This window comes from Halichoeres trimaculatus, unplaced genomic scaffold, assembly GCF_033239565.1.
Source record: "Halichoeres trimaculatus isolate MK-OKI-2021-1 unplaced genomic scaffold, fHalTri1.1 fHalTri1_scaffold_21, whole genome shotgun sequence".
Taxonomy (NCBI): Eukaryota; Metazoa; Chordata; class Actinopteri; order Labriformes; family Labridae; genus Halichoeres; species Halichoeres trimaculatus.
The window spans coordinates 10,056,734-10,081,647 of NW_027437199.1; the positions used below are offsets into that span (position 1 = coordinate 10,056,734).

Here is a 24,914-nt window from a genome sequence, read left to right on the forward strand (position 1 = left end):
GGGTGAATCCCCTCCATCGTTATCGTCCTCTCTCAGAACTTCTCATCATGTGTCCTGCATGCAAATGGAAGATGTTCCCTGCCTGACGTATCGAAGCTGAGTGAGAGTAGTGCTGATGCAGGAGAGGAGAGGACTGGAGGGATGCATGCAGTGGATGTTATCAAAGGAGAGATGAAAGGAAACACAGGTGAAAAATCACCTCCTTCTGCACAAACAGTGAGACTGGAGGTGATTTGCTGCCTCACTTTCAGCCTCTCTTGACACGGTGGTTCAGGTGATATGTGGAGTCGTAAAAAGTTGGATTCACCCTTGGTTTAGAGTGTGCCCTGTATAGCTGAGATAAAGATTAATGTGGTGGAGGTCTTTGGTTCTTTGCACACAGTAAGGTTGCCTTTGACACTGCAGAAAAAAAAGAGTTAAAGTTAAATGCCTTAAAATTTAGGTTGCAAGATATGTATCCAAATGAAATTATCATAAATTACACACACTTGCACATGCTACATAAATCTGCCAGACATGTGGAGCAGTTATTCTTTAAGTTTAGTGAAAAGGCTTGAATGAAAGTGCACTATTAATCACGATATATATATATATATATATGTTTTTTTGTTTTTTTTTTTGCGCAAGTCAGCATGGACAAACATCTCCTAAAAACATTCCATCCGAGTTCTTGAACAGGTTGTCAGAATTTAATATTACCCGTGCTGCTACACACTTTGCACCATGAAAGAGAAGGTATGAGTTAATTTGATTATGATATATATATTTTTTTGGACATGTGAAAAAAAAATACAAATGACTAGAATCTACAAAAAAAAAAAAACCCCAAAAAACAACGTCACAACAGTGAAAATGTTGCAATTTTGGGGGGGAAAAAAACCCAGAAAAAAATGTGTTTTCACTATTAAAGTTCATTTACATGTTCAAAAAGGATGGGGGGAGGAGTAACATTGTTGAATTCCATCTCTTCTCTATTGTTTATCAATATATTAATAAACAACAATCCAATTAACTTTAAAAACAAACAAAAAAACCCCAATATACTTATTTTTTCAAATTACTTTATTTTGCTTTTGACATTATTTTCTGAAGCCATTTTGGGGGCTTTTGTGATGTTACTGATAGGACAGGTGGATGAATTTATCAGGAAATGAAAAGAGCAAAGAGGCTGCTTGCTTGGAGGACCACATCTTCTTCACATGGGATCCAACCCCAACATACCCATCTGTAGGTTTACGCCAGCCACAGCTTCTGCTTGAGTCTTTTATTCCTTGAGTTAAAACATTTTCCTGGACTTGCTTGGCTGAATGAAGCTCTTACTAAATCTAAAAAAGTCACTTTTCACCAAAAATAAGGCATAAACATGTGTTCAGATTTCAGTTTTTGCTGTTTAGCTTTCTGGCCTGGGAGTCCTGAGTTTAAACAGATGATTGATGTGATCGGTTGTGGCTCCCCAAAGTATTTTGGTATGTGCCCCCTACATTGGAAATCAATCAATCCTTTATGATCCATCCTGGCTCTCCCATTCAGGATAATGAGGTAGCCAATCCCATGTGCCACTGGTGAAAGGTAGGCTAGTTTTAGAGCTAAGAGAATCCATATGTCATACATTAAAGTTTATTCAAACTAGAATAGCAATTTCTGAGGAGTGAGGAAGGCTGAAGCAGCTTACACTGTACTGTTAATGCAGAATGCTGAAGATGAATGAATGGAGACATGTCTGAAAATAGCTGAATGAATTGTTGTAAAGCTTGTGCCAAATTGCAGAAAACTGGAGGAGCCTGTAATGAACATTTGGATAAAAGGAAATGAATGGATGAACCGTTGGAACAGATAAATGCGTTTAAAAGTTTGAATGGCCAAATGAATAAATACATGGTTGAATTAAAAAAAGGATAACATGACAGGATAATCTTTGAAAATAATGAGTTTTAATAGTTAAATAAGAGTCTGACCCAAACGGCAACCTCCGGACAAAAAAAAAAGACAGTGAGAATTAGTTGAGTCTGTCTTCATTTTGACTTTACATAACTGATTTAATCAAAACGAATTTAAAATTTCCTTAACACAACAAGCTGGAAGAAAAATGGAAGGACTTTGATTTCACATAACAGAATGTTAAAAACCAAAGATTAATAAGATTGGGATTTGGTTCGGACCAAATGTCAGGATTAGGTTTGGATTGCAACGCTGCATTTACAGCAATAAGAATAATTTTGTAACAGAAGAACATAAGCTGTGAATGCATTGCTGTATTCACAGCAACTGAAGATGTATAAAATTAAGTTGCTGATGACGGGAAACCAAATTTCCTCAGAGAAAGTGAGAAAAGAGCGCCGTCAAACCATTTTAGGAAAGTAGAGCAGACACATGGAAGAGTTTGTGTTGATCCAAAGTTATAGACAGAGGCGACGTCCAGAGAGAGCTCAGCTGAGGCAGAACAAGCCTTCAGCGTGACAGCTGCTGATGTGTGTGTGTGTGTGTGTGTGTGTGTGTGTGTGTGTGTGTGTGTGTGTGTGTGTGTGCGTTTATACTGCAGCTCCCCGAGGCCGAGATCTGTCTCAGGTGAGAGGTGCTTGTGTGTGTTCCTGTCAGAGGCAACGACCCACATACAGGATGGATGGATGGCTTCGAGCACACAGGTGGAGGAACAGGACAACTTTTACACACTGCAGAGTTTTCATCCTCTCACTTCGTTTGCATATGGCTGCCTTGACTCAATAAATCTGACGTGTTCTGAGAGCACTGCGGGAATCTTTAGCATCCTCAAAACATGACACAGAAAAATAAAGCCCTGCTGTGCTTGACTACAAAGCTTTTGATTTACCCCGAGGCATTAAATTAGCTTTTTCTTTATGTGTGTGTGTGAACGCCATGATTGCACAGAGCTAATGATGGATCAACTGGCTTTGATATTTTTCTTTGTTCTGAAGATTTTACTCCTGAATATAAGATTCTTCAAAGCAACAGTATATTTACCCTCTGAAGCCATAAATCCTTTAAGTAGTCTCATTATAGCTTTCCTTTGTTCCCGCTGACCAAATATTTAGTTCCTGTGTTAGAGAGTAGCTAACCTGTGTTCCAGATATTTGAAATTTAACCCATATAGTCGGTCTACTGGGGAGTGTATCAAGTTATGGAAAGGAATCTGTTGGATGGAAAACTAGATTTTTTAAAAGCTTTTGTGAGTTCATGTACTGAAGTTCGCTTCATGTTCACTTCATAAATATGTGGTTATCAAGGTTATAATAGTTTTGGATTTGTCATTATAGTTTAGTTTTAGTTAGTTCTGACATTTTATTTTCCATTACAGTTTAGTTTTAATTAGTTTTAGAGCAAGCATTCTAGTTTTTATTTAGTTTTGATTTTTGCAACAAGGCTTAGTTTTAGTTTAGTTTTGATTTAGTTTTAATTTTTTCATACCTTATTAACCAGGTGCAGGATTCAAAAAGCTCAGAGTAAATTTTTTTCCGTTCTGTTTATTTTCAAGTCCAACATAGCGCTCACTGCTCAGTCAATGCTGGTACCGAAATGTTGGCTGCTGCCTTAAACACATGAAAATAATATAAACGTGATATAAAAAATTTAAGCATAAATTGTATTGAATAATGTTGACTTAAATTACATAAAAATAATATTAACATAAATTGTAAAAAACAATATAATATGAGCTTCAATAAATAAAAACTTGGACTCTGTAACAATAAAGGCAGACTCAAATACAATAAAAACTTGGACTCTGTAACAATTAAACTATTACAGATGCTCTGATTCATTGCTCCTCTACGTTTCGTCGCAGCACAGCGCACAGCCAGTCAGTGCAGTAAACAAGCTCGTCCCTAAATGCCGCTATGTTGGTGCTGTGCAGCGCTGACAACTGCCTAAAACTGTCTAAAATTGGTTGGGAAAATGTGTCGGATTAATTTAAATCCTAAAGGCTATTGATATTGTCAAAAACTATAACTAAGGGAATTTTGTCTATAATTTTAGTTAGTTTCAGTTAGTTTTGTGAACACAAGATACAGTTTTAGTTTACCTATCGTTTTTGTTTTCTTTTCTAGTTTTTATTAATTTGAGTTAACTGCAATGTATTTTAAATTTTAGTTTCCATTTTTAGTTTCATTTTAGTTAACTATTACAACCTTGCCTCTGACAACCTCTGCTCCACATTTCCTGTGTGCAATAAGAGCGATAAGATGCTTGGATGTCAAAGCTTCATAGAGCCCAGAGGCTTCCAAACATACAGTGTTTTGTAATTTCCCGTTCTCTTCTACAGGGCGCATTAATATCGAGGCTCATAAGTCCCTCTCATATTAGCATGTTGCATAAAGCGTGTGATATGTAAATAAGATCCTTCTGCTGCTGAATCTAATCAGTGATCAAAGCAGAGCTCATTTTGATGCTGTGTTTCATAAATCAGATTTACAGTCTCATAAAGCCATCTCAGTGCTGAACCTGGACTCCTCAGACTGCAGACACTGAGCCTCAGGCGGCTTTTAAATAACACCTGTTTGGCCTTCACTTCATCGACCATCCTCACCTCATTACGGCTGCATTTATTCTTCAACCACACACTCTCCTCCTTGGTGTCCGCTCTGTACAGCACTTCATTATACCAGTCTTTATATTAGTCTTGTTAATCACTCAGTGTGATTGCACTTTAAGTGTCAGTCTGCCTCGTCCAGCAGATCCAGCCGCCTGTCCCTCCCTCTCTGTATCCTCGAGGTGCTCGTCAAACACAGGCTCCCCTGTGCTCTTCATAGCTGAGTGGCACTCTAATCACCCCCTCCCTCTAATGGCCTATTCAACCTACAGCACCATGGGTAATATTTAACAGGCCTCCCCTGCTTGGGATGGCAGGACGTGTCATAACGAGAGCTATCACCGTTTAGAGGCAATCAGGCAGCCGGCTGGAGTAATGAAATGAAGAAGTACAGCCATGGACGCCTTGTTCACTTCACCCACGCTTAACAGCCTCCGTTATCATTAATAATATAACTTACAACCAAGACTTAAGTATTATTAAAAGCTGTTATTAAAAAAGGCTGATACAAACACCTGAGGCTGGAGAGGATGGTTTTCTCACAACACATAGGCAAAATGAGAACACAGGATCAGGAAATTCTTAGATTAATATTTGAGACTTTTATGCAAAATCTGCAAGTTTATGCCTGGTTGTTTTCTGATAGTGTAAGAGATTTATGCAAATAAATTTCTTGTCAGTTTTTTTGTTTGTTTCAGAAAGTGAGCGCTTCATTGCTTCTGTGTAAGGAGTTCGTTGATTCCAAATATAAAGGCACAAAAAAGAGATGAACACAGATATTTATTATACACAAGTATGCGGAATATAATTCTGAAACAAAATATGAGTAGAAAACAGTAAGAGTAGAAGCATGTGTTATATTCCTCAACTGTTTATAGGGACTGTGAGGAGTTTGAAAGTGATCTTGAAAAAGTCTCCCTTCTAAATAAGATAATCCACACTTTAAAATGAGATTATCAGCGCCAATATTGCTGGTTTCAGGTTATTTTAAAGTGCTACTTCTCAGCTTCCAGTTTGTGTCGACCAGGACCGGGCTGCTTTACGGCATGTCTAAGTCTCTATGACAACACCACGCCGGCTGATGAAGTTTAGTAGTGAGAAGAGATAAAACCCAGAGATCTGTGTTTTTCTCTGTTAAAACTATTTCTGTGATTAATTTTGTATTGATGGTGGACACAGGAACTGTCAGACATAAAAAGGACAGAAGAGCAGAAGAAAGCTAAATGGGAGAGTGATACAGCCCAAGCTTAAGGCTAATTAGCCTTTAGCTCAGGCTTTATAACTCTATAACACAGGAGCTAAACTGTTTGTGATAATGTTCGTTCCAGCCCACAGTCAGCAGTTATTCTGCAGTGGTCTGTTCAAACTTGAGAGTCTATCAATAAAATGAAAAGTGAGGTTACGTTAGCTCTGCTTGGTAGATGACTGGCAGGACATAGCTAACTAGGATTTACTACCGTTACACATTACTGACATGTCTCAGAGCACCAGGCTGCCAACTGCGCCAAATATAAACGGCTACTAAACTACTTACAAACTGACAGTGTTTACTTGTTGTCACATTAGCCTACAGATACGTCGGGGCACTGGGCTAACATATAGCCGGCTGCTACAACATTTGCTTGACGCCACATTTTAAACCGCAGCACTACGTAATTGCACTGATAAGTCCCTTCGCACGTTGTATCCAGTAAAGAGTTGTCTTGAACAACAAAGGCAAGGGAGTGCAATCAAAACAGATCCTCTGGATCAGGGGGCAACCAAGCGGCACCCTCCGGTCTGAGAATATGAGACAATGCGGAAGTGCTAAAATCTGCTGTTTTTCGAGTGTTCGCTTGAGGCTGGCTCTGGAAGTCACATACACACCAGGCCAAAAAAAGCCAAAGCAGAAATTAACCTATTTACAGCCTGGTTCAAAAAACGTCTCCTGTCTGAGTCGCTAATTTTACTACTGGCACCCACAGTACAGTACAGTGACATTTTTTCTAACTCGGCCGTTCAGAGGATATTAAGATCCTGAGCTCCCCAATAAGAGGCACAGCTGAAGGTCATGTGACCGAGGGGCGCCCTATGGCTGTAGGCGAAGCCCTTGCCACAACCAATATGGCCGCTTTAGCCAATGTGCTTCATTTTCTGTTTCAGAAACAGACGGGTGACGTCAGCGAGACTACGTCCATGTTTTATACAGTCTATGGGGGCAACACCTGGTTAGTAAATATGAGGCCTATGCGGAAGTGCTAAAAGTCTCTGTTCGTCGAGAATCTGCTTGAGGCTGGCTGCAGAAAGACCGGAAGTCGGGTACACACCCGGGCATAAAAACAGACTTTTACGGCATTAAAAAGCATATTCACAGCCTGGTTCAAAAATGGCTTGGGTCTAAAACACTGATTTCACTATTGGCTCACACTGTACGGTGAGTGAATTTTTTTATATGCACAGCCACAGCTCAGGTCATGCGACCAGCAGGCGCCCATAGCTGCTCGAAGAAAAACTCAAAGCCGGCATCAAAGGGAATGTGGCTGCGTCCACAGATTGGCTTCATTTAACGGTTTCAGGAACAGGACAGGAAGAGCTAGGCAGGCTTTGGCAAATAAATGCCAAATAAGGCCGCCAGTTATAGCTTGTATCTATCTATCAGTTTTCATTTGTTGAAGATTTGAAGCTCCCCAGCTGGTCAGGAAGCTTCCTCTGTGAAGTTTGCAAGTTTTCTTCCAGCTTCCTCCCAGGGTCAAAAAGCATGCTCCAAAGGTTGAAACCAGTCACTCTGAACTGCCTGTCAGTGTGAGTGTGGTGTGAATGGTTGTCTGTTTTTACGTGTTTGCCATGTGATTGGCTAGGGGACCTGTTCACGGTGTGCCAAAAGGGTGAGGCCAAAGATAATGCATGGAGGGTTGGAAGCTGTAGAACCTGGCTGATGTGCACCCTTTGGAACGTAACTATTTTCTGAAACAACACAGACCACTCACTCTGTGATTGATCTACAGGGCAGCATCATAATTCCTGCGTTTACATTTTTAAAAACAATTTAAGTTCTAATGTCCTCATCATGACAAACAAAAACATTGTGTAGTCTAACCACAGCTTTCAAAATTCATGAGGAAGGATTTGTCAGAAAAAAAACAGCACAAAGCTGAAATGGTTTTAGGAGACAGATTATCTAATTCTCTCATTTGTTAATCTTTTTTACTTTCAGAGAACAAGCAGCTACAGAGAGATCCTCCACTTTCTGGCAGCATTTGCTCTTACGAACAGCACAGGGAATTTGAAAGCAGAAAAAAAAGCCCTGAACAAATGCAGAAATCAGTTCTGGCGGGATGCTGGTATTTCAAACAGCTGATGGTGAAAGGTTCCTCCTGGCGGCTCCCCTTGTAGCTCAGCGGGACGCCGTGGGAGCAGGAGTGGAGGGATGTAGACAGAGAGCAGGTGTTTGATTTCCCCCCTCTGGTGTCTCTGGTGATTCGTAGGCAGCGCTGAATAGCTGATGTGGTGATTACGGAGGAGAGTTCGATCAGGACATGCAGGTTTTTTTTTTCCCTCCGCCTGCCAGCTGAAGAGAAACGCAAGGCCCACCATCCCTAAGAGAGAGCCGTGTTAAACTGAGGTGGAGCAGCTTTCACCCTCATGATGATGATGATGAGTGCTGGGTGAGGAGGAAAAGGCCAGATGGAGAGTGTACCAAGAGATAAAAGGAGGGAGGAAGAATTTTACAGGCTGAGAGTCTGTGCTTTCATCTCTTACTCCATCACATCCTTCTTTCATCGCAGCTTTCTGTCTGACTGCCCCTGGAGAAAACAGCTTCCTCTCTTTCTTCTTCTTCACCTATTGTACCCTTCTCTGATAAAACTCTTCATCCGACAACACTTCCATCAAACCGAGGATGTGCAGTCACTGGATAAATTACCTCTCATATGTTCATTTCATTTAAAAGCTTGAGCTTATCTTTCCTTTGATTTGATCACTGCTCAGACTCTGTCAGCTCTGACATTGCTCACATTCGTCAAAGTTAACAAGTGTTTTCAAAGAGCTTTGACCAATCAGGATCAAGTATTCAACACAGCTGAGTGATAAGCCCACTGATTATACGTTTTATTAAATGTGTGTCTCTGATTGGTCAGACACATTGTATCAAATGAATTCACAGGAGCTAGCCCAGTATATTCCTCCTATGCCTGTTGACACTGTCGTAAAATTGTCTTGGACTGGTCTTGATGAAATAACAGCAAAAAACTAAGGGTGTATTCACACCTAGATCATTTGGGGCAGTTGTTCCGAAACAGTGACCAGCCCCCCTAAAACCCAGTTTGTTTGGGCATATGTGAACACAGCAATCGCGCTCGGATGTAGGACTAAACAAACGGGTCAAGATTGCCAAAAATAGGTGATCTTGTCTCTCTTCCATTTGAGCCCTGTAGCGGTTCCTGTGCAGTAAGAAGACAACCGGCACACACTGGCTCCCACTGTTGTGATGTGAGCAGTAATGAGCTTGGTTGACAACTGAACAGTCAAAACAGTAGAAGAAGAAGGAGTAGAAGAATCAACCACAGCAGCAGAAGAAGAGAAGACTGAAGAACTGCTCACGTGGAGCAGTTAAGAAATAAAGTGCCTTAACACAGTCTGGACTCTTAAAAAAACTATAGCGCACACTGGTACATGAGCTAGATAAACGCTTTCATGCAAACTAGCCACACATGTTGTTGATGCTCCATGGCTGCTGTTCCCTGTGGACAGTGGGTAAGAACATGAATGGAGATGGGTAAACTCCTCGTCTTTCAGGTATGATTTTTGACCAATGAGAGTACAAAATCAATCACATGTGGCATTTGTTTACAACTTCAGACCACACGAGACTTTCGCCTTGTGAACACTGGATTGATGTTTGGACTTTAAGGAGGCCACATTTTCTTGTGTCGCTTGCCCCAGGCCTGAGTGACATTGGATGTGTGAGTAGGTTCACCATCTTGAACGAAGATAAACTGGTTTCCAAATGCATTGGTACACCATGGCAACACTTTTTCTTCAAGTTCTAAAAGGTAAACCTGGCTGTTCACTTTCACACCCTCCTGAATGAAGACCAAAGGACACATTGAGCCATTGGACACAACAGCAGCCCACACCATGACTCCAGCTTGCAATGAGCTCTGCAGCCTTTGGGTATGTGCTGTAGCCGTGTCTTTCTGGGAATTGACCACTGCCTGAGCAGAGGTGATCTTCTCATCAGACCAAACCAGAACTTTTTTTGCAACACTGGATCACAGCAGCATCACTTCTTTTTCTTCGAAGCAGCTGAAATCTGCTTGCTCTCAAGCTCCAGGGAGGATTCCTTTGGACTATCTTCCTCACCATCTCAACAACTCTTTTGGTGCAGACTGGATGTTTTCTTCATTTCATGGCACTGTAGGCAGTCTTTCGACAAACAGTCACCTGTCTCATGATTTGCTTTGTTGTCAGTCTTGCATCTTTTAAGGTTACAATACTGTCATGCTTACCCTTTGATGCCATACTTGACACTCATTTGACGTAAACAAATGAACTCATACGCTTGAAACTGGATAAATTCAAAGCGCCATGTGATTCTTTTCCTGAAACCACCCAAAGCTTATTAATAACATCTCACAAAGTGCTGCCCACCAGCAGCGAATTCTGCTTATATGTTTGCCCAAGAGACAGAAACACCCAGGACAGATGAGGGGACCAGATTGATATAAAAAACAGATGTGCACATATAGTGCCACCGGGAGAAACTCAGTGTGTGTGTGTGTGTGTGTGTGTGTGTGTGTGTGTGTGTGTGTGTGTGTGTGTGTGTGTGTGTGTGTGTGTGTGTGTATGTGTGTGTGTGTGTGTGTGTGTGTGTGTGTGTGTGTGTGTGTTAAAAGCCAAGCACAGTGATGGCTTGTATCAGCAGCAGTCGTGGATAGCAGGCAGTCTGTCATCCCACATTGCTTCAGTGCCCCTCATGTACTTACTGACCCTGCTGCTGCCCCAACCAGTCACTACCAGCACACACACACACACACACACACACACACACACACACACACACACACACACACACACACACACACACAAACACTAATGCTCCCATGACAAGTTAAATGTCAACAGAGCAGGGAATTTCCTGCAAACATGTCTGCACGCTCCATCAGTCTTCTCTGGATAAACAAAGTTAAAAAAAACAAACAATATTCATCATGTGTGAAAAATAGATCCAGAGTTAAAATACCAAGCGCAGCCTTGTGCTACACACAGCCTCAAACAAGAAAGCAACATTGCTGCCATCATTATAACAAAACCATCCATCAGAAGCTTGGTAGAAGCACAAGCTGCTTTTATTAATCACTCAAACCTGCTTTATGAAACGCTGCGGGCGAAGACAGATGTGAGGAGCAGTTCAGAGGTCTGGAAGGAGAGGAAAGGGTTCATTTAGGAACACAGGAAGTAGACCTTTCAATAGCTGTGTTGTAAAATTAACCAATGACCTTATTTAGACCAAAAATAAGCTTTAAACTTGCTGACTACTCTCCGTTAGCTCCTTAGTCATAAGTAATGACCATAGGCTGAACTGAGGACTTACATAGTTTGGCCATAGACTGTATATAGAGTGGACAGCGTGACTCCGCCATTTACCACTGTACGGTTTTGAAGCCAAAATTCCTCCGTCACAGGTGCAGCCATTGGCAACCGTTGTGCAACCAGAGTCTATGGAGTAGAAACTGTGACTCGAAGATAATCTGAGTGGAGCCGGGTGACAAAAAAAATCAGTATTTCTAGTCTACTCCAATCACTTCTTGACTCTACCTCCTGACATATTTTTTGTCCCCCCAAAAAATACGCAAGAACGGCAGCTGTCAATCATTGTTAAACGCAGCGTAAAACCCTGTTTTAACTTCTTGTGACTCATGAAAACTAAACTTTTCAGAAAAAAAGGGGACGTGAATACAAGGCAGCCAAATGATATCTTCAAATAACCTCAACATGTCTTTGAGGTGCATTAATTTTTTAAAGTTTGACCACAGCCCATCTGGAATGACTGGAGAGCTGGATTTTTTTACCTATACTGCAGCCAGTTACCAGGGGGAGCAGTTTTTGTGGTGATCTCACTTCAAGCCGAGCAAGAGGACGTCCATGTATTGTTACAGTCTATGAGTTTGGCACAGCATATCGGCTTTTGGACCACTATTTGGTGACTTTACCATATTTGAGATTGCCATGTTTCCTTTGAGCCAATTCTAGACAAGAGGATTAAGCTACTTGAGAGCAAGGTACTAGCCATGATACCAACCATAGCTGGCTTGTTAATTTTTAATTAAATCCTTGTGTTTGGCTCGTAAGGTTTTTGGACAAAATGCACCAAACAAATATTGAGTAAGACAGTTTGAGGCCCTTGAGGTAGAACATCCAGCTGAAACTGTCATATTTCAAAATGAAAACCATGGCTTGAAAGTTATTGAAGGATATTTAATATTCTCCATACTCAAAAATCTGCATGAAAGACAGCTAACAATCTGTACAAAACATTTATCTTTCATTAAGGACGATCCACGATTAGATTTCCTGACTTCCTGGAATACATCAGAAATGATGATTCCCACCTTTGTTTAACAAACATTTAAAAATTCATTTTCTTTCCCTCTTCAGGAGAAACTTGACAAAGCTTGGCTTTTTACCAATCTTTGATGTTGAAGTTTTTAAGTAAAACTAAAAGCCATTCATTACAAAAAAATCAGATTGTTTTTCAGGTTCATACCGTGGAAGGAAGCAAGAGAAGAGCCTCTCTGTAACTTACTATTTACAGTGAAACTGAGACTCACCCCAGATGGGGATCAGCAAGATGTCATGAAACTAAAATGACAATTTGAAGACGTATTTAGGAGGAATTCTGTTTGACTTCCCTTTTAACCAGAATACATACTATACTCAATATCCTTTGAGGTCTGAGAGTGGGAAAAACGCCTGAGGGAATTTCATTTAGTTTTATAGATACTGTTGGCTGATAAAAAAAGAGTACAGGCCTTAACCTTTACATGATGGCTTCACTTTTTAGACCTGGATTGTCATCTCACTTTTATGTTGATACAAAGATTTCCAGCAGCTGCTGATGTTCACGATTCTTTCTTACCTACAGTGGCCTGCACAGACTTTTAAAAGGCATGAGGTAAAAAGAAAAGAAAAAGGCTAATACAGTGTATGTTTTTGCCACCCAAGAGGGAGTTTTAGCCTGCGTTTTGGCTTCCAAGAGGGCATTTTGGTGTGTGTTTTTCAGCACTTGTGCCATGAGGGGATGCAACCCCCATGCACACCCCTGCTCACCTATTTAGAGTCTCAGGTAACCCTCCCTTTGTGGCACACTGCCCTGGCTGAGCTCACTTTCATGTTTCATGTCTGAGCTGTTAAAGAGAAGGTCACTTTGTTGGTTTTCAGGGCGAGCAGCTGTTGCAGAGTGCCGACAAGCCCCAGACCGAAACCAGCTCAGTTGGAGCCAGTCGGTGACCAGCTGGACACCATGCAGCAGGAATCCCAACAAGCCGGTCAGACTGAGCGGAGGATGCACCAGATGTTCTCCGCGATGTCGACAGACTCTCCTCTGTTTACCCTTAGGCTCCCTCTCAACCTCAAAGCATTTCCAGGAAAATAAGCACACACCAGCTGACTGTGTCAAAGAGGTGCTGAGTCAAACTGCCTTTGTGCATTATCTTCAGGGATGCAACCAACTTAGTTTCAGGTGTTGTTTGTTAACAGTAAGACACAGGTACACTCCAGTTTAGCCCCACAAAGCCTCTCCTCTTTTTTCTTTTCTGCAAGAGCCTCTGAGGCAGAAATATAACAACACAACTTCATTCCCCTTCACAACAATGTTTGATCTTCACTGTGCAAAATGACGCACAAGCAGATATTGACCTTAGATATTTTCTTTCCTCATTAATCTGCTGGAGATAGAGTTGCTCTGTTCTACTTAAAAATCTCTGTGCAGAGATTTTCTGGCATAAACTCATCTTGACTAGACTTAGAGTGTCAGCTTTATAAATCCTCAGGATCTAATCTTAAACTTCTGCATAATATACAACACAAAACACTTGTAGGATAGTATCAGAAGGAGTCAGAGGTCATTGGGTTCATCAAAAGAAAAAGATATTTGCTGTTCATTCTAGATGCTATCATCCATGAAATGGCTTGATCTGTCATATGTAACAAGTGTATTCCAGGTTTCCTTATACCCCTTGATTTCTGCCATTAATGTTTTTATGAACAATAACTGTGTTGTATTTCGTGGTATTGGTACTGGCATTTCTTGTTCTCCCTGTGACCTGTTAGGACACCAGTGATTTCCTGACACTAAATAAAAAAAATCTTCCCCTGAAATTCTTCAAATTTTCTCGTCCCCACATTTCCCTCACAGCATGAAGTCTTCCCTGTTGGACCATAGCTGGTGTGCAGAGAAAGATGAGCCCCTGGAGGCTGGATGTGACATCAAAATCATGCTGTGAAAACTACAGTGTTGTTACAATGTTAGGTGTAAACAGACAGGTGTACAGACATTTTTAGTGTTGGTGTTTTAAAATTGAGTCTCCTCCTTCAACGTTCAACTTCTTTTGATTTATGTGGAACAATGTCACTCTTCCAGATTCATACTGGGCGCATCAAAAAAACTTCAACTGAAAGTTTTAACAGAGGACTGGCAGGAATCAAGGCAGGTTGAAGTAGAGGTGTGTTCGGTTCAGTTTAACTCTCTATATTAAAATTATTCAAGGGGCTCTTTAAATAGTTTATATTATTTTCCGAAACCTTTTTAGTTTCAAGTTCAGCTGAAGTATTTAAACTATATTCCTTAGGAGCAAAATTGAGGACAGAACTAATAAATACAACATAATATGTGAAATCTGATCTACTGAGAAAATAGGATTTCAAGATCTTAGAAACTAAAATTCCCACATTCTCAGAAAAACAAATTTGCCATGAAGTGGGCACTGTTTCCTTTTTACTATAATATTCTGAATCTGGAAAATTACACATTCACGCACAAGGGGTATTTAGGTAGGACCTCGAGCTTAGAATATAAAATCCTTTCAGCAGCTCCAAGCTAATGATTTCATGTAAATGTGACCTTGCGTTTGTTGTGTTACAAGCCAACATGCACCTCTCCTGCAGGAGCACGGGAAGCTGCCTCCTCTTTACTGACACCATCTCCTCCTGTCCCCTCCTCTCCTCGGGTTCGTTAGTCTCACATTACTCGGTGTTTTTGGGAAAAGGTCAACCCCGTACCATCGCAATCATGCGCTCATGCAGCATCTGCCCGGGTTACATCGATTTTCTGCTGCTGATGTTTCCATCGGTCCAGAGAGGTAGAATCCCTTTGCGCATGCGTCCGCGGGCGGGTTCTTAGAGCTGATGTGGTGTTCTGGTACTCCGTCAAAGCTCGTACATCTGAGATTCAGTCTAAACATGCACTCTGCTCTATTTTGTAATAAATGAAAGGTATTCGTTTTGACATTATTCGATGCTTCTCTCTGGTTATCAACCAAAAATGTCAACAAGATATTTTTTGTAGAAAAACCATAGGTTTTAATGTCACATCTGGGAATTATGGCAACTGTGTCACTTAGCTTGTAATTTCGTCTCAACTTACAGAACAACTTGAGCTTCCCAGGCTGCTTTCAGTATAAAGAATGGACGTATTCAATTCATTATCTCAATGCTTTTTATTGCCTTCTGTCTTTAGGCTGATATTTAAAAAATGAAACAAAGAAAAATTGTCAAAAATTTATGTTCTGTATTTGTTCTCATCACAAGGGTTCTCCTATCCATGCACATAGTACAAAATAAATACAATTTTAAAAAAGAGTTTAAAAGGAGTTTTTAAAAAAGTTTTCTGGTACAAAAACACATTTTAGGAAATTCTTCTTTTGACAAAACATTAACACTCTAGATTTTAACATGTTTGAGGAAAATCCTCTATTATATCACCTCTAATTTGTTTCTTCATTTGCTGTTATCATATCTTGTCTCACAATTGGTTTCCAGTATAAAAAATATTAGTGAAACAAATAAATTACACTTTAACGAGTTTGTTTAACAACACTTAAAACAATATTTGAACAAGAAAAAACGAGAGACATAAGTGAGCTTAAAGAGACTTTTCCTGACTGCACCTGAATGCAGCACAATTCATGTACACCGTCCCTGCAGTCTCCCGCACACACAGCCGCTACCTGCCAGGCGCAATGGACGTGTCCTCCGGTACCCCGAGCTCCATCCTCAGTCCAGCGGAGCCGCGGCAGAAGCCAGGCCCGACATGACAGCTCCGGACCGGGACAAGAAAGCTCGCCAACCGCCGCGGCTCTCTGCCCGGCCGGAGGTGGCGTGGGCTGCGGGTCGCTACGCCGTGCTGGTCGCCCTGTGCGCCCTCTGTTACGGCAACTCTCTCCACGGGGAGCTGGTGCACGACGATGTGTGGGCTATCATCAACAACCCGGACGTCCGACCGGGATCCAGCCTCGGAAACATCTTCAGCAACGACTTCTGGGGGAAGAGGATGGCGGACAACACGAGCCACAAGTCGTACAGACCGCTGTGCATCCTCACCTTCAAGTAAGTTCTCTGCAAACTCTGCTGTTTCCTTCTCATTTAACTCACACTTTCTGCAACTTTTCCCACACATTTACTGATGTTATTCATCCCGCATGAGAGCTGCGTGAACACGCAATTAAAGCTGACGTCATGCAGCTGTTCTTATGGAGAGACTGTTGCAGCTGCAGTTAACTTTGGAACAACACACGGTTTATATATGGCACAAATACATCATCAAAAAGACTTAAACCGACTATGTGTTAATAAAACACCAACAGTGCAGCAGTTGGTGCTAACTCACTCATAGAAAAGTTAAAGGCGTGGGGGATTTTAAAATATTCACAGGATGATAACTTGAAGCTCCACTGTACAGCTGTGGGCGACTGCACGGGTCATCCGAGTTATTTTGCGTACAGCTGTGCTATCATGCGACCTTAGGTTTGAGGATTTGCATGCTAAAAATAAACAAACAGGAAGGGTTTATGTGGGACTTGTTGCGCAGCTGTGTGGGGCTTTAACTCTCATGGAAGTGGGTTGGATGATCCAAAAGTTGAGGATGGGAAACAGGCGGGCTGTTGGGAGGAGGGCGGGTCAGCTGCTGCTGCTGTGTGAAGCAGGCGATCATGCTGAACAGGGTGGGATGGTGTTATGATAAGTGATATTACATTACACTGATTACATGAAGGAGAAAAGGAGGACAGCTCACATTGGGTTCATTATGATGAGTGTTATGCAAACATGTGGGTCTTACTAATGCGGAAACTGGTTGAAAGAGCTTAAATACCATATATTTCTGTGAAATACAGCCCAGGATGTAGATTGTAAACATAAATATTTGACATGGTTGCATTTGTGGCTTTCTCACATGTAAGATACACCTGTGCTTACGCTGATCTGTGCTGAGTTTGGATCACTTTGGAACTAGTCTGATGTCCAGGATTCGTTAGAGAAAAGAGAATTATGTGAAACTGCTTTGTTCACTGTTTATCCCGCTTCAATCACTTGATCGCTTTGTTCTGGAGGAAAGGAGACCTCATCTGATAATTGTGCTCTAATTAAAAGAAGTGAAAGGATAACTCAGCCGAACAGGATTAGTTTTTGATTACTTCGCACACTGACCTGACCTTGAGCACATCATCAAATCATCTCTTTTGCCTTGTTCAGTTAGTTAATTAGCTTTTTCTCCTGCCAATTTCAACCCTGGATCACTATTTTTAACTAACTGACTCGCTGCAAAGTTTGATCATATCATCACAGCTGCTTTGTAAAAAAAAAAAAAAGAGGACTGCTCTGTTGCAGCAGCTGGAGTTGTCAGATTTTCCCAACAGGCAGATGTGCTGCATCTTGGTCTAATTGGATCCATAATGCTGAATTGCTCTGTCATATAGGTATAAATATGAAGCTTAGCGCTTCAGTCATTATTTATTTATTTATCCTTAACTAATTCCCCTTCAGTTTCATGGTTCATTATCAACTGTTTTGCTATAATGACTTTAAATATGTGGTAACAAGCAATTAATTAAAAGGCCAGAGTCACTGTTGAGAGGTCAGGCTGCAGCCAGGCAGACACACAATGTGCTCGAGGGCACGTTAGCAGCAGCTTGCTGGGTTCTTACAAATGAGGAAGTTTGAGACCGAGTATCCTTGACCTTCCTTGCTTTATTCGACCATGAAATAGGTGAATCAGAGCTGGCTGTGGAAAACTGCTGAGTATTCAGCAGCACAAGAAAAAGATTGGGACAGTCATTGATGGTTATGATCTGATCATAGAGGGTTCAAAGATCTAAGCATGGTTAGGTCATCGAACGCAACAGCAGAGAGAAGCTCATGATAACGGACATCACAGGACTGCTGACACAAGCTGTGGCTGCAACCTTCACACACGCATGCACGCTAATGACTTTTCACCTTGGCTGTGTGCTAGAGTGTAATGAAGTTTGTTAGTGTATGTGTGTGTGTGTGTGTGTGTGTGTGTAATCAATCCAAGTGTTGGATTTTCAATAGATTAGATGTCGAGGAAGAGATTCAATTATAAAAACCCAGCATGATAGAGATTTTGTCTGGATTAACCCAGCTGCGTTTAGCATGTAAACTGGAGAGAAGTACAGGTGTTAGTGTAGAGAAGTGAGGGAAGGCTTCAAAACTTCACACTGAAATAACAAAATAATAATATTTTCATAAGATTCACACCTGCCTTGCGGGGGTACAGAGAGAAAGTGAGGAAGAGAGAGTGGGACTCAAATATATCAAACAGTTTAACTGTCAATCATTCTTTCAGCTGTTTTATTTACTCCTATATAGGGATGCTTTGATATGAAAATTTTGGCTGATACCAATATTAATATTGCTGTTATGGCCGATGACCGACGTTTGCCAATATCTATATTGGAAAAAAACAAAAGTTTTGGTGTTTACATAGTCTTAGAAAACAATATTACTTGGGTTTTGAAAGATTGTTCAAGATGCTGTGAAGTTGGCTAGCAGCTAATGAGTAAATATCGTCCCTCCTTTACACATGATGCGGATATGTTAAAAAAAATGACCAATATTGGCCGATACTGATGTCGTTACCGACACATTGTGCATCTCTACTCCTTACTGTGTTGTCGAGGGTGAAACTCTTGCATCCTCTTTAAGAAGTCCACCTGTAATCCAAACAGGAAATTTAAAAGTTTTTAGGGCTCAGGGCAGTTAAAAGAAGACAAATGTAAAGCAATTTACACAGAAAAATGAGTTGTTGATGAATATCAATGTCATAATTTTCATTAATGGATCTGACTTTGGTTCACAGAAGTTTTCATGTCAAAAAAAGTTTTGACCATACCAAGTGTTGTATGTTACTGTCAATTTCACCCTGCCTGGACTGCTTGGTATTGATTTTTTTTACTGCCAAATGCAGGAGTGATGGATCCGAAGAGTGGATAATCATGAAAGCCCTGGACATTGGTTTAATAATGTTAACACACCTCAATGTGCATCTGCCAGATATGTGACCAAAGTGCTTCAAGTGTGAAGCAATAATGTTTCTCCTTACCACATTTACTTAGATTTCTATGAAGTTTTCCTGAAGAGAAAGCAGAAATAATCAAATTTAAATGTTCTGCTGTGTGTCTTGAGCTTTGTCTTATGTTCAGCTAGAAAGATTTGAACCCTGAAATAACTCATGTGGTCAAAGCTGTCGTGGACTGCAGAGATTTTGTTTTTTTATCTCCCAAACACAGATTAACTCTCTTTGAGAAGCACACATTTCCAAAAGTGCTGTTTATTGAGAAGACACCTCGAGGAGTGTTCTGGGATGTGGTTGGCTGCTGTGTTGACAGACTTAATGAGGCCCCAGGCGATGCTCTGTCAGCTAACTCTGCACTTAAGCTAACTGAAACCCTGAGTCATTGAGTGTGAGTGCTCTCTCTGTTTTGTGTGAGTGTGTGTGGTCAGGCCGCAGGATGCTCTTTTTTGGTTGGATGATGCTCCGTCTAATCACTCGACAGAGTAACAGCCTCAACAGCTGCTCGACAACCCCCATCACCCCCCACCTCCAGCGTTATGGTTGTTGAAGAAGATATCGATGCCTTAATGCTCCTCCCGAGAGCGGGCAGCTCTTGGCTCTGCAGGAGCATCTGCTCTCTAAAAACACACACCTCACACACCTAACACACACATCAACAGAGCTTAATGATGCCGGAGAGAGCAGAACCACAGAGACAATGAATGATTGGGGGGAAGGTCATCTTTCAGGACTGACATTTGTTGCCTTATTGCTCACTCAGGGCAGGAGGTGTGTGGGGGTGGAGGGTGTTTCAGGCCAGCCTCTGCACATCATCTTCATCAGCTTGTCATGTGAAGGGCGCTGGCTGGAAAGAACGTGTGTTTCTTCACAAAGAGATAGCCTTTAGCTCTGTACTCGACCCTCGGCTGCTGCTGCTGACTGAAAGTGGAGCTGAGAAAAAGCAGGTTCATTCTGCCGTGCAGAGGATGATGACCATAGAGCGGTCCAATTTGTAAATGTTTGTCCTTCTGCAGGGATTTAGCTGCTTTTTCTGTTTAAATTGAACAAATGAATGACAAAATAAGAAATGGGTTAACATATTTTTACTCAAGATGTAGGGATAGTATTTTTGTTCTGGTACCAATTGTGCTGCCCTTGTATTGGTTACGCCTTGCTAGTGCTGCGTTGCCAGCTTAATCCTTCCTGGCACTGATTCAAAAGAAGCTGGAAACATGCCACAACGATTTTTCTCCATATTGACATGATAGCATCACATATCCATGAGATGAGTGTAAAACTACTGGGAGTATCCATCAGAGATTAAGAGGTGGTCTTCTTCATACCTTTGTTGTAGCGAGTGGTTATTTGAGTTGTTGTTTTTCTTTCATCTCCAACCAGTCCGGCCATTCTCCTCTGGCCTCTGGCATCAAGATCTGCAGCTAATTGGAAGTTTTCTCTTTTTGGGACTGATCTCTTTAAATCCTCTGGAAGGTTGTGGGTTAAAATCCCAGTAAATCAGCAATCTGTAAAATACTTACACCAACAACCATGCCACTCTTAAAGTCACTTAAATCACATTTCTTCTATGTTCTGACGCTTTTTTGAACTTAAGTATGTCATATTCTCCATGTCTACATGACTAAATGTATTGAGTTGCTGCCGTTTGATTGGCTGATTAGATATTTGTGTTAACGAGCAGCTGAACAGGTGCAACTAATTAGTTGGTTATTGAGTTTATTTCATGAGAGAATGAATGTGAAAGAAGAATGTAAATTTTTCTTACACCATCAGCTGATTGTTTTTACTCTGTAGAAAACATCTTGAATTAAATTACCTTTTTTTAGACTTGTCAAGTGAGCGCACATCAAATCTAAGGAGATGTTTTCACTTGAATTAAGACAGAACTGTAGTTTTTTAAAATGTGTAAACCATTTCGCACAAGCGTTAGCAGGATGGGTTATTGTCTTTTTATCCCTGCTGTCACTGTGCTACAGAATGCAGCCAACTCACCAAATTTCAAACATGGCAGTCATTCATCCACATGGTCGAGACTCAAGAGCAGCTGATGGGATTTAATCAGCCCTCATGTCCTCCTGTAAACTGTGCAGCCTTACTGACCCCTGCAAGGCTGATGCAATGACACAGCATCCTTATTATTGCTTATAAAAAAAGCCCTTTGCAGTCAGTCTCTGCATGATGATCTTTTGATATGAAAACATGATCAGTGACAGAACACCTGCTGGAATGTTTAATTGGCAACTGCTGGCGTACATGCACATAGATTATTCTCTAAGAAGTATTTTTTATCCATCACATTTAGGGAAAAAATGTCTGCAGCTCTTTTAAAACCTTTTTTTAATCTGAATTTTTGTTCCACCTGCAGCAGCTGTTTCTGAGTGATTTGTGAGGTTTTGACGTCTGAAATGAAGAATATTGTTGGCTTTCTGTCACAGGTTGGAGTCAGATCAGTTGACCTGCAGCTATGAAAGATTCTTTGAACAACTTCATTATTTCAGACTCAGAACAGATGCAGACAGTGCTGATGTGTCTGTCTTGTATCAGGTGTCTTTCCATTGGGAGGAATTCAAACATGTGGTCCAGAGGAGAAACTGTGAGATGGTGAATTTGACAGCCGTTTTAATGGAAATATGCATGAGGTGCAAGTTTCCCAGTTTTCCATAAACTGCAGAAATGAAAACTCAGATTGTTTTAGCTGGTGTAAAAAATCAGGGCCTAGTCTGCAATTAATGCAAACTGAAAATTTGCTGAAGACACCACCAAAACACCCTTTAGTACTTTCATGCGCTTCATGAGCCTCTCATGAAAGCTTCTCTCTTAGCTTAAAATGCTGACTGTGTTTTGGAGTAAACTAAATATGTTGGCGGAAATAACAACTTTCCACAAGTTTTAGCTGTTTTCAGAGCATTGGAACGTTTTATATTTCTCCAACCTTTCATCTCCCCAACCAGCTTTCCTGTGCTCTCATAGGTGTGGATGTGTTGTTCATACATTGCACAGAAACTCTTGAGTCTTGATGGGTTTTTTTTTTGCTTAGTAGTTGGAAAAGGAAAGAGAGAAATATTGCTCGAAGTCTGGCTGAAATGAACCCAGATCTGAACTGTTTAAATTTGGGCGATTCAAGAAATGCATAATCTGCACCTCAGGGTCTGAATCTATTGTCTATCTAAGTAGTATTAATCTATGGAGAGCAAAAGCAGGCAGAACACAATCCATCGTCATGGCATCAGCAGTAATCAAAGGATGATTTTTTTTTCTTTTTGAAGTTATTTTTTGGGCTTTTCTTGTCTTTAATGATAGTAGAATGGACAGTGGATAGAGTAGGAAAAGGAAGGTGGAGGGATGGGGAGCAACATGCGGGAAACAGGCCACAGGTTGGACTCAAACCCAGGAAATTTGTTTTTGACATTGTTTATTATGCAGACATATCTGGGGAAACTGTGTGAATCCTCTATATAAATGCTCATTTACAGTGAAACTGAGACTCACCAAAAAAACATAAATGTCACTCTTCTAAGGCTGGCTTTGAAAAAAGAAACATGGTGTTTGTCTTAGAGACATTCAGAGGACTGAATTTTCTTGACCTGTATTTTTTATTACTGTCAACCTGTACATGTGCTCTGCATTAGCGTTGTTGCCTCACAGCAAGAAAGCTCCTGGTTTAGTAGATGAATCGTCTGCCTTTACATGTAAGCTGTGTGACAGGCTGTACCCTGTCTCTCGACCAATGACAGCTGAGATAGACTCCACACGTGCTGACCTCCAAAGGGAGAAGCGATAAAGATAATGGATGGATGGATTAAACGAATCATATGCTGTTAGCTGAGCCATCTAAGTCGGACTTTTTATGCATGCAGAGGAACAGATGGGTGCATTCCCCCAACACCTGTAGCCCGGGGATCACTTCCATGTGCGTTTGTCTGCTTTACACAAGGCCAGGAACACACCCTGCATACACAAGCATGCACTAAAAAACTGTGGAAGCCTTCAGGGAGTAAGTCCAGCACTGCTTTCTGCACCGGTAAACACTGCAGGGCTTTTTTCATGTGGATGAAATCAAGGTGAAGGACACAGAAGCTAAGCAGCCTGAGGACAGCGTTTTATAGAGGAGCAGTGATTCTTTAGAGGAAACCAGAAAGAAACAGGGTTACATAGAAAGAAAGATAACAAGAGGCCATGAGATTAAAATAGAAACATGAGGACAGATGACAGTAAAGGTAGAAGTGTTGACGAGTGCTCTCCTTGTGAAAAAGGAGAGGAGGAAGAAGAGGACTCAAGATAATAGAAAGAGACAGGAGCAGGAGATGAAGAGTGAAGAATCAGAAACGACAAACAGGGTAAGAAAAAAAAGTGATGGATGATGCTGCAGAGCGCTGACTCATTCAGTTTTATCTTTTTTTTTTAGAACAGAAAAAGTTTTCACCTTAAGTTCAAAGATTGGGTCAGGGACATGCTGTCATTCTGGAGGCGGTTTAATCATTTCCATCTACACCTCTACATCAGAATGAGCTGAGCTGAAGCATCTCTTCCTGTCTTTCCCCCTCCAGCTTTCTTTTTATCCTCTTTCACGTTGTGCAGATTTGAAAAGGGAAATTACCGTGGCTGTTAACTGCTGATGCAATGCTCTCCAGAATAATTAATGGCCTATTTTTAGTACTCTCACAACCTTCCTTTGGGTCACACTCCTGTCTCGAGCAGAGGAGGATACATCAGGGTAAAGGACAGAAAGTTATCGTGCTGCTGCGGCGTGGTCCCAAACCAGCAGAGAGGAGGAGAGCTCAATTATCTCCCCTTCACCACTTGGGACCGAGAGTCAGGGAACATGGAGTCGTCTCACTGGATGTGATCATCAGAGTGTGCATGCTTGGCTTCGAAATATCTCTGCATATCTGAGAGATCTTATTTTGCTTCGTTGTGGTTGGTGTTGCTTTGGAACTAAACATGTTCTGAGAGTATTTTAAAGGTAGGGTTTGCAGGATTTTTCCGTTACGTGTCAGTAAACACAACATTCAAACTGGGCTTCTCCTCCATGGCGCAGGGCCAGCAGCAGCCCACACTCACAACCTCCAACCAAAGCTAGTGAACACACTCACTTGCCCAGCAGCCTCCTGTAGCATCGCATTTCTTCTTGGGAGAAACTCAAGAGCTGTTCACCTGACTTGGCATGTTAGCACAAGCTTATTACTGGGTTGACTGACAGATACCTGCTCTGTAGAAAGCCAACTTATCACTCCTTGTTCCATTCTGCTCTCCAAGCGCCTGAAAGCCAGTGAATGTCGAGCCAAGCTTCACCCTCATTTAGGAAAAAGCATTATCTGTTTGGTGTTTCTTTCCATTTGGTTGTGCCTTTCTTTCTCCATGCCATGTCTATAATCAGGAAACCACGCTTACCCCCTGCCCAGAAATGCCCAGAAATAACCAAAACATCAATATACAGGCTCGAGAGGGGTTCAAGGCAGAAGGGACACAGGCACAATTGTTTAGAGGACTGGAGGAGACTACTTAACGGGATTATTCCTGTAAAAGTTTGCATTAATTTCTTTAGGGAAATCCTGCAAACTATCTTTAAACTTGCCTGTCTCACTTATGATATCAATTTTATAGCTACTGAGGACTCTCAGCCAACTTGCACTGGACCTTGATGTCCTTAAATTTAGTTTCTAAGCCAATATTTTGGTTTGCATTTGGGGGGGGATGTCCTGATCTAGACTACAGTATCAAAGCTAATTTAGACACATTTTAGTAGATTGCTGATTGGCATTTGTTGGAGCATCTCACCCTGCTCCTTTACATCAGCTGTCAGCA

The 24,914-nt window shown here is 41.3% G+C and overlaps 1 protein-coding gene across 1 annotated transcript in view; it reads left to right on the forward strand.

The window, feature by feature from the left end:
* The first annotated feature begins 15,719 nt into the window (after window positions 1-15,719).
* The window catches only part of tmtc1 (transmembrane O-mannosyltransferase targeting cadherins 1), a 109,848-nt gene continuing 100,653 nt past the window's right edge, over window positions 15,720-24,914 (forward strand). The window contains exon 1 of the mRNA XM_074698703.1: window positions 15,720-16,126. Within this exon, the coding sequence (XP_074554804.1) occupies window positions 15,831-16,126 (296 nt within the window). The 5' untranslated portion in view covers window positions 15,720-15,830. The remainder of the gene's footprint in view (window positions 16,127-24,914) is intronic.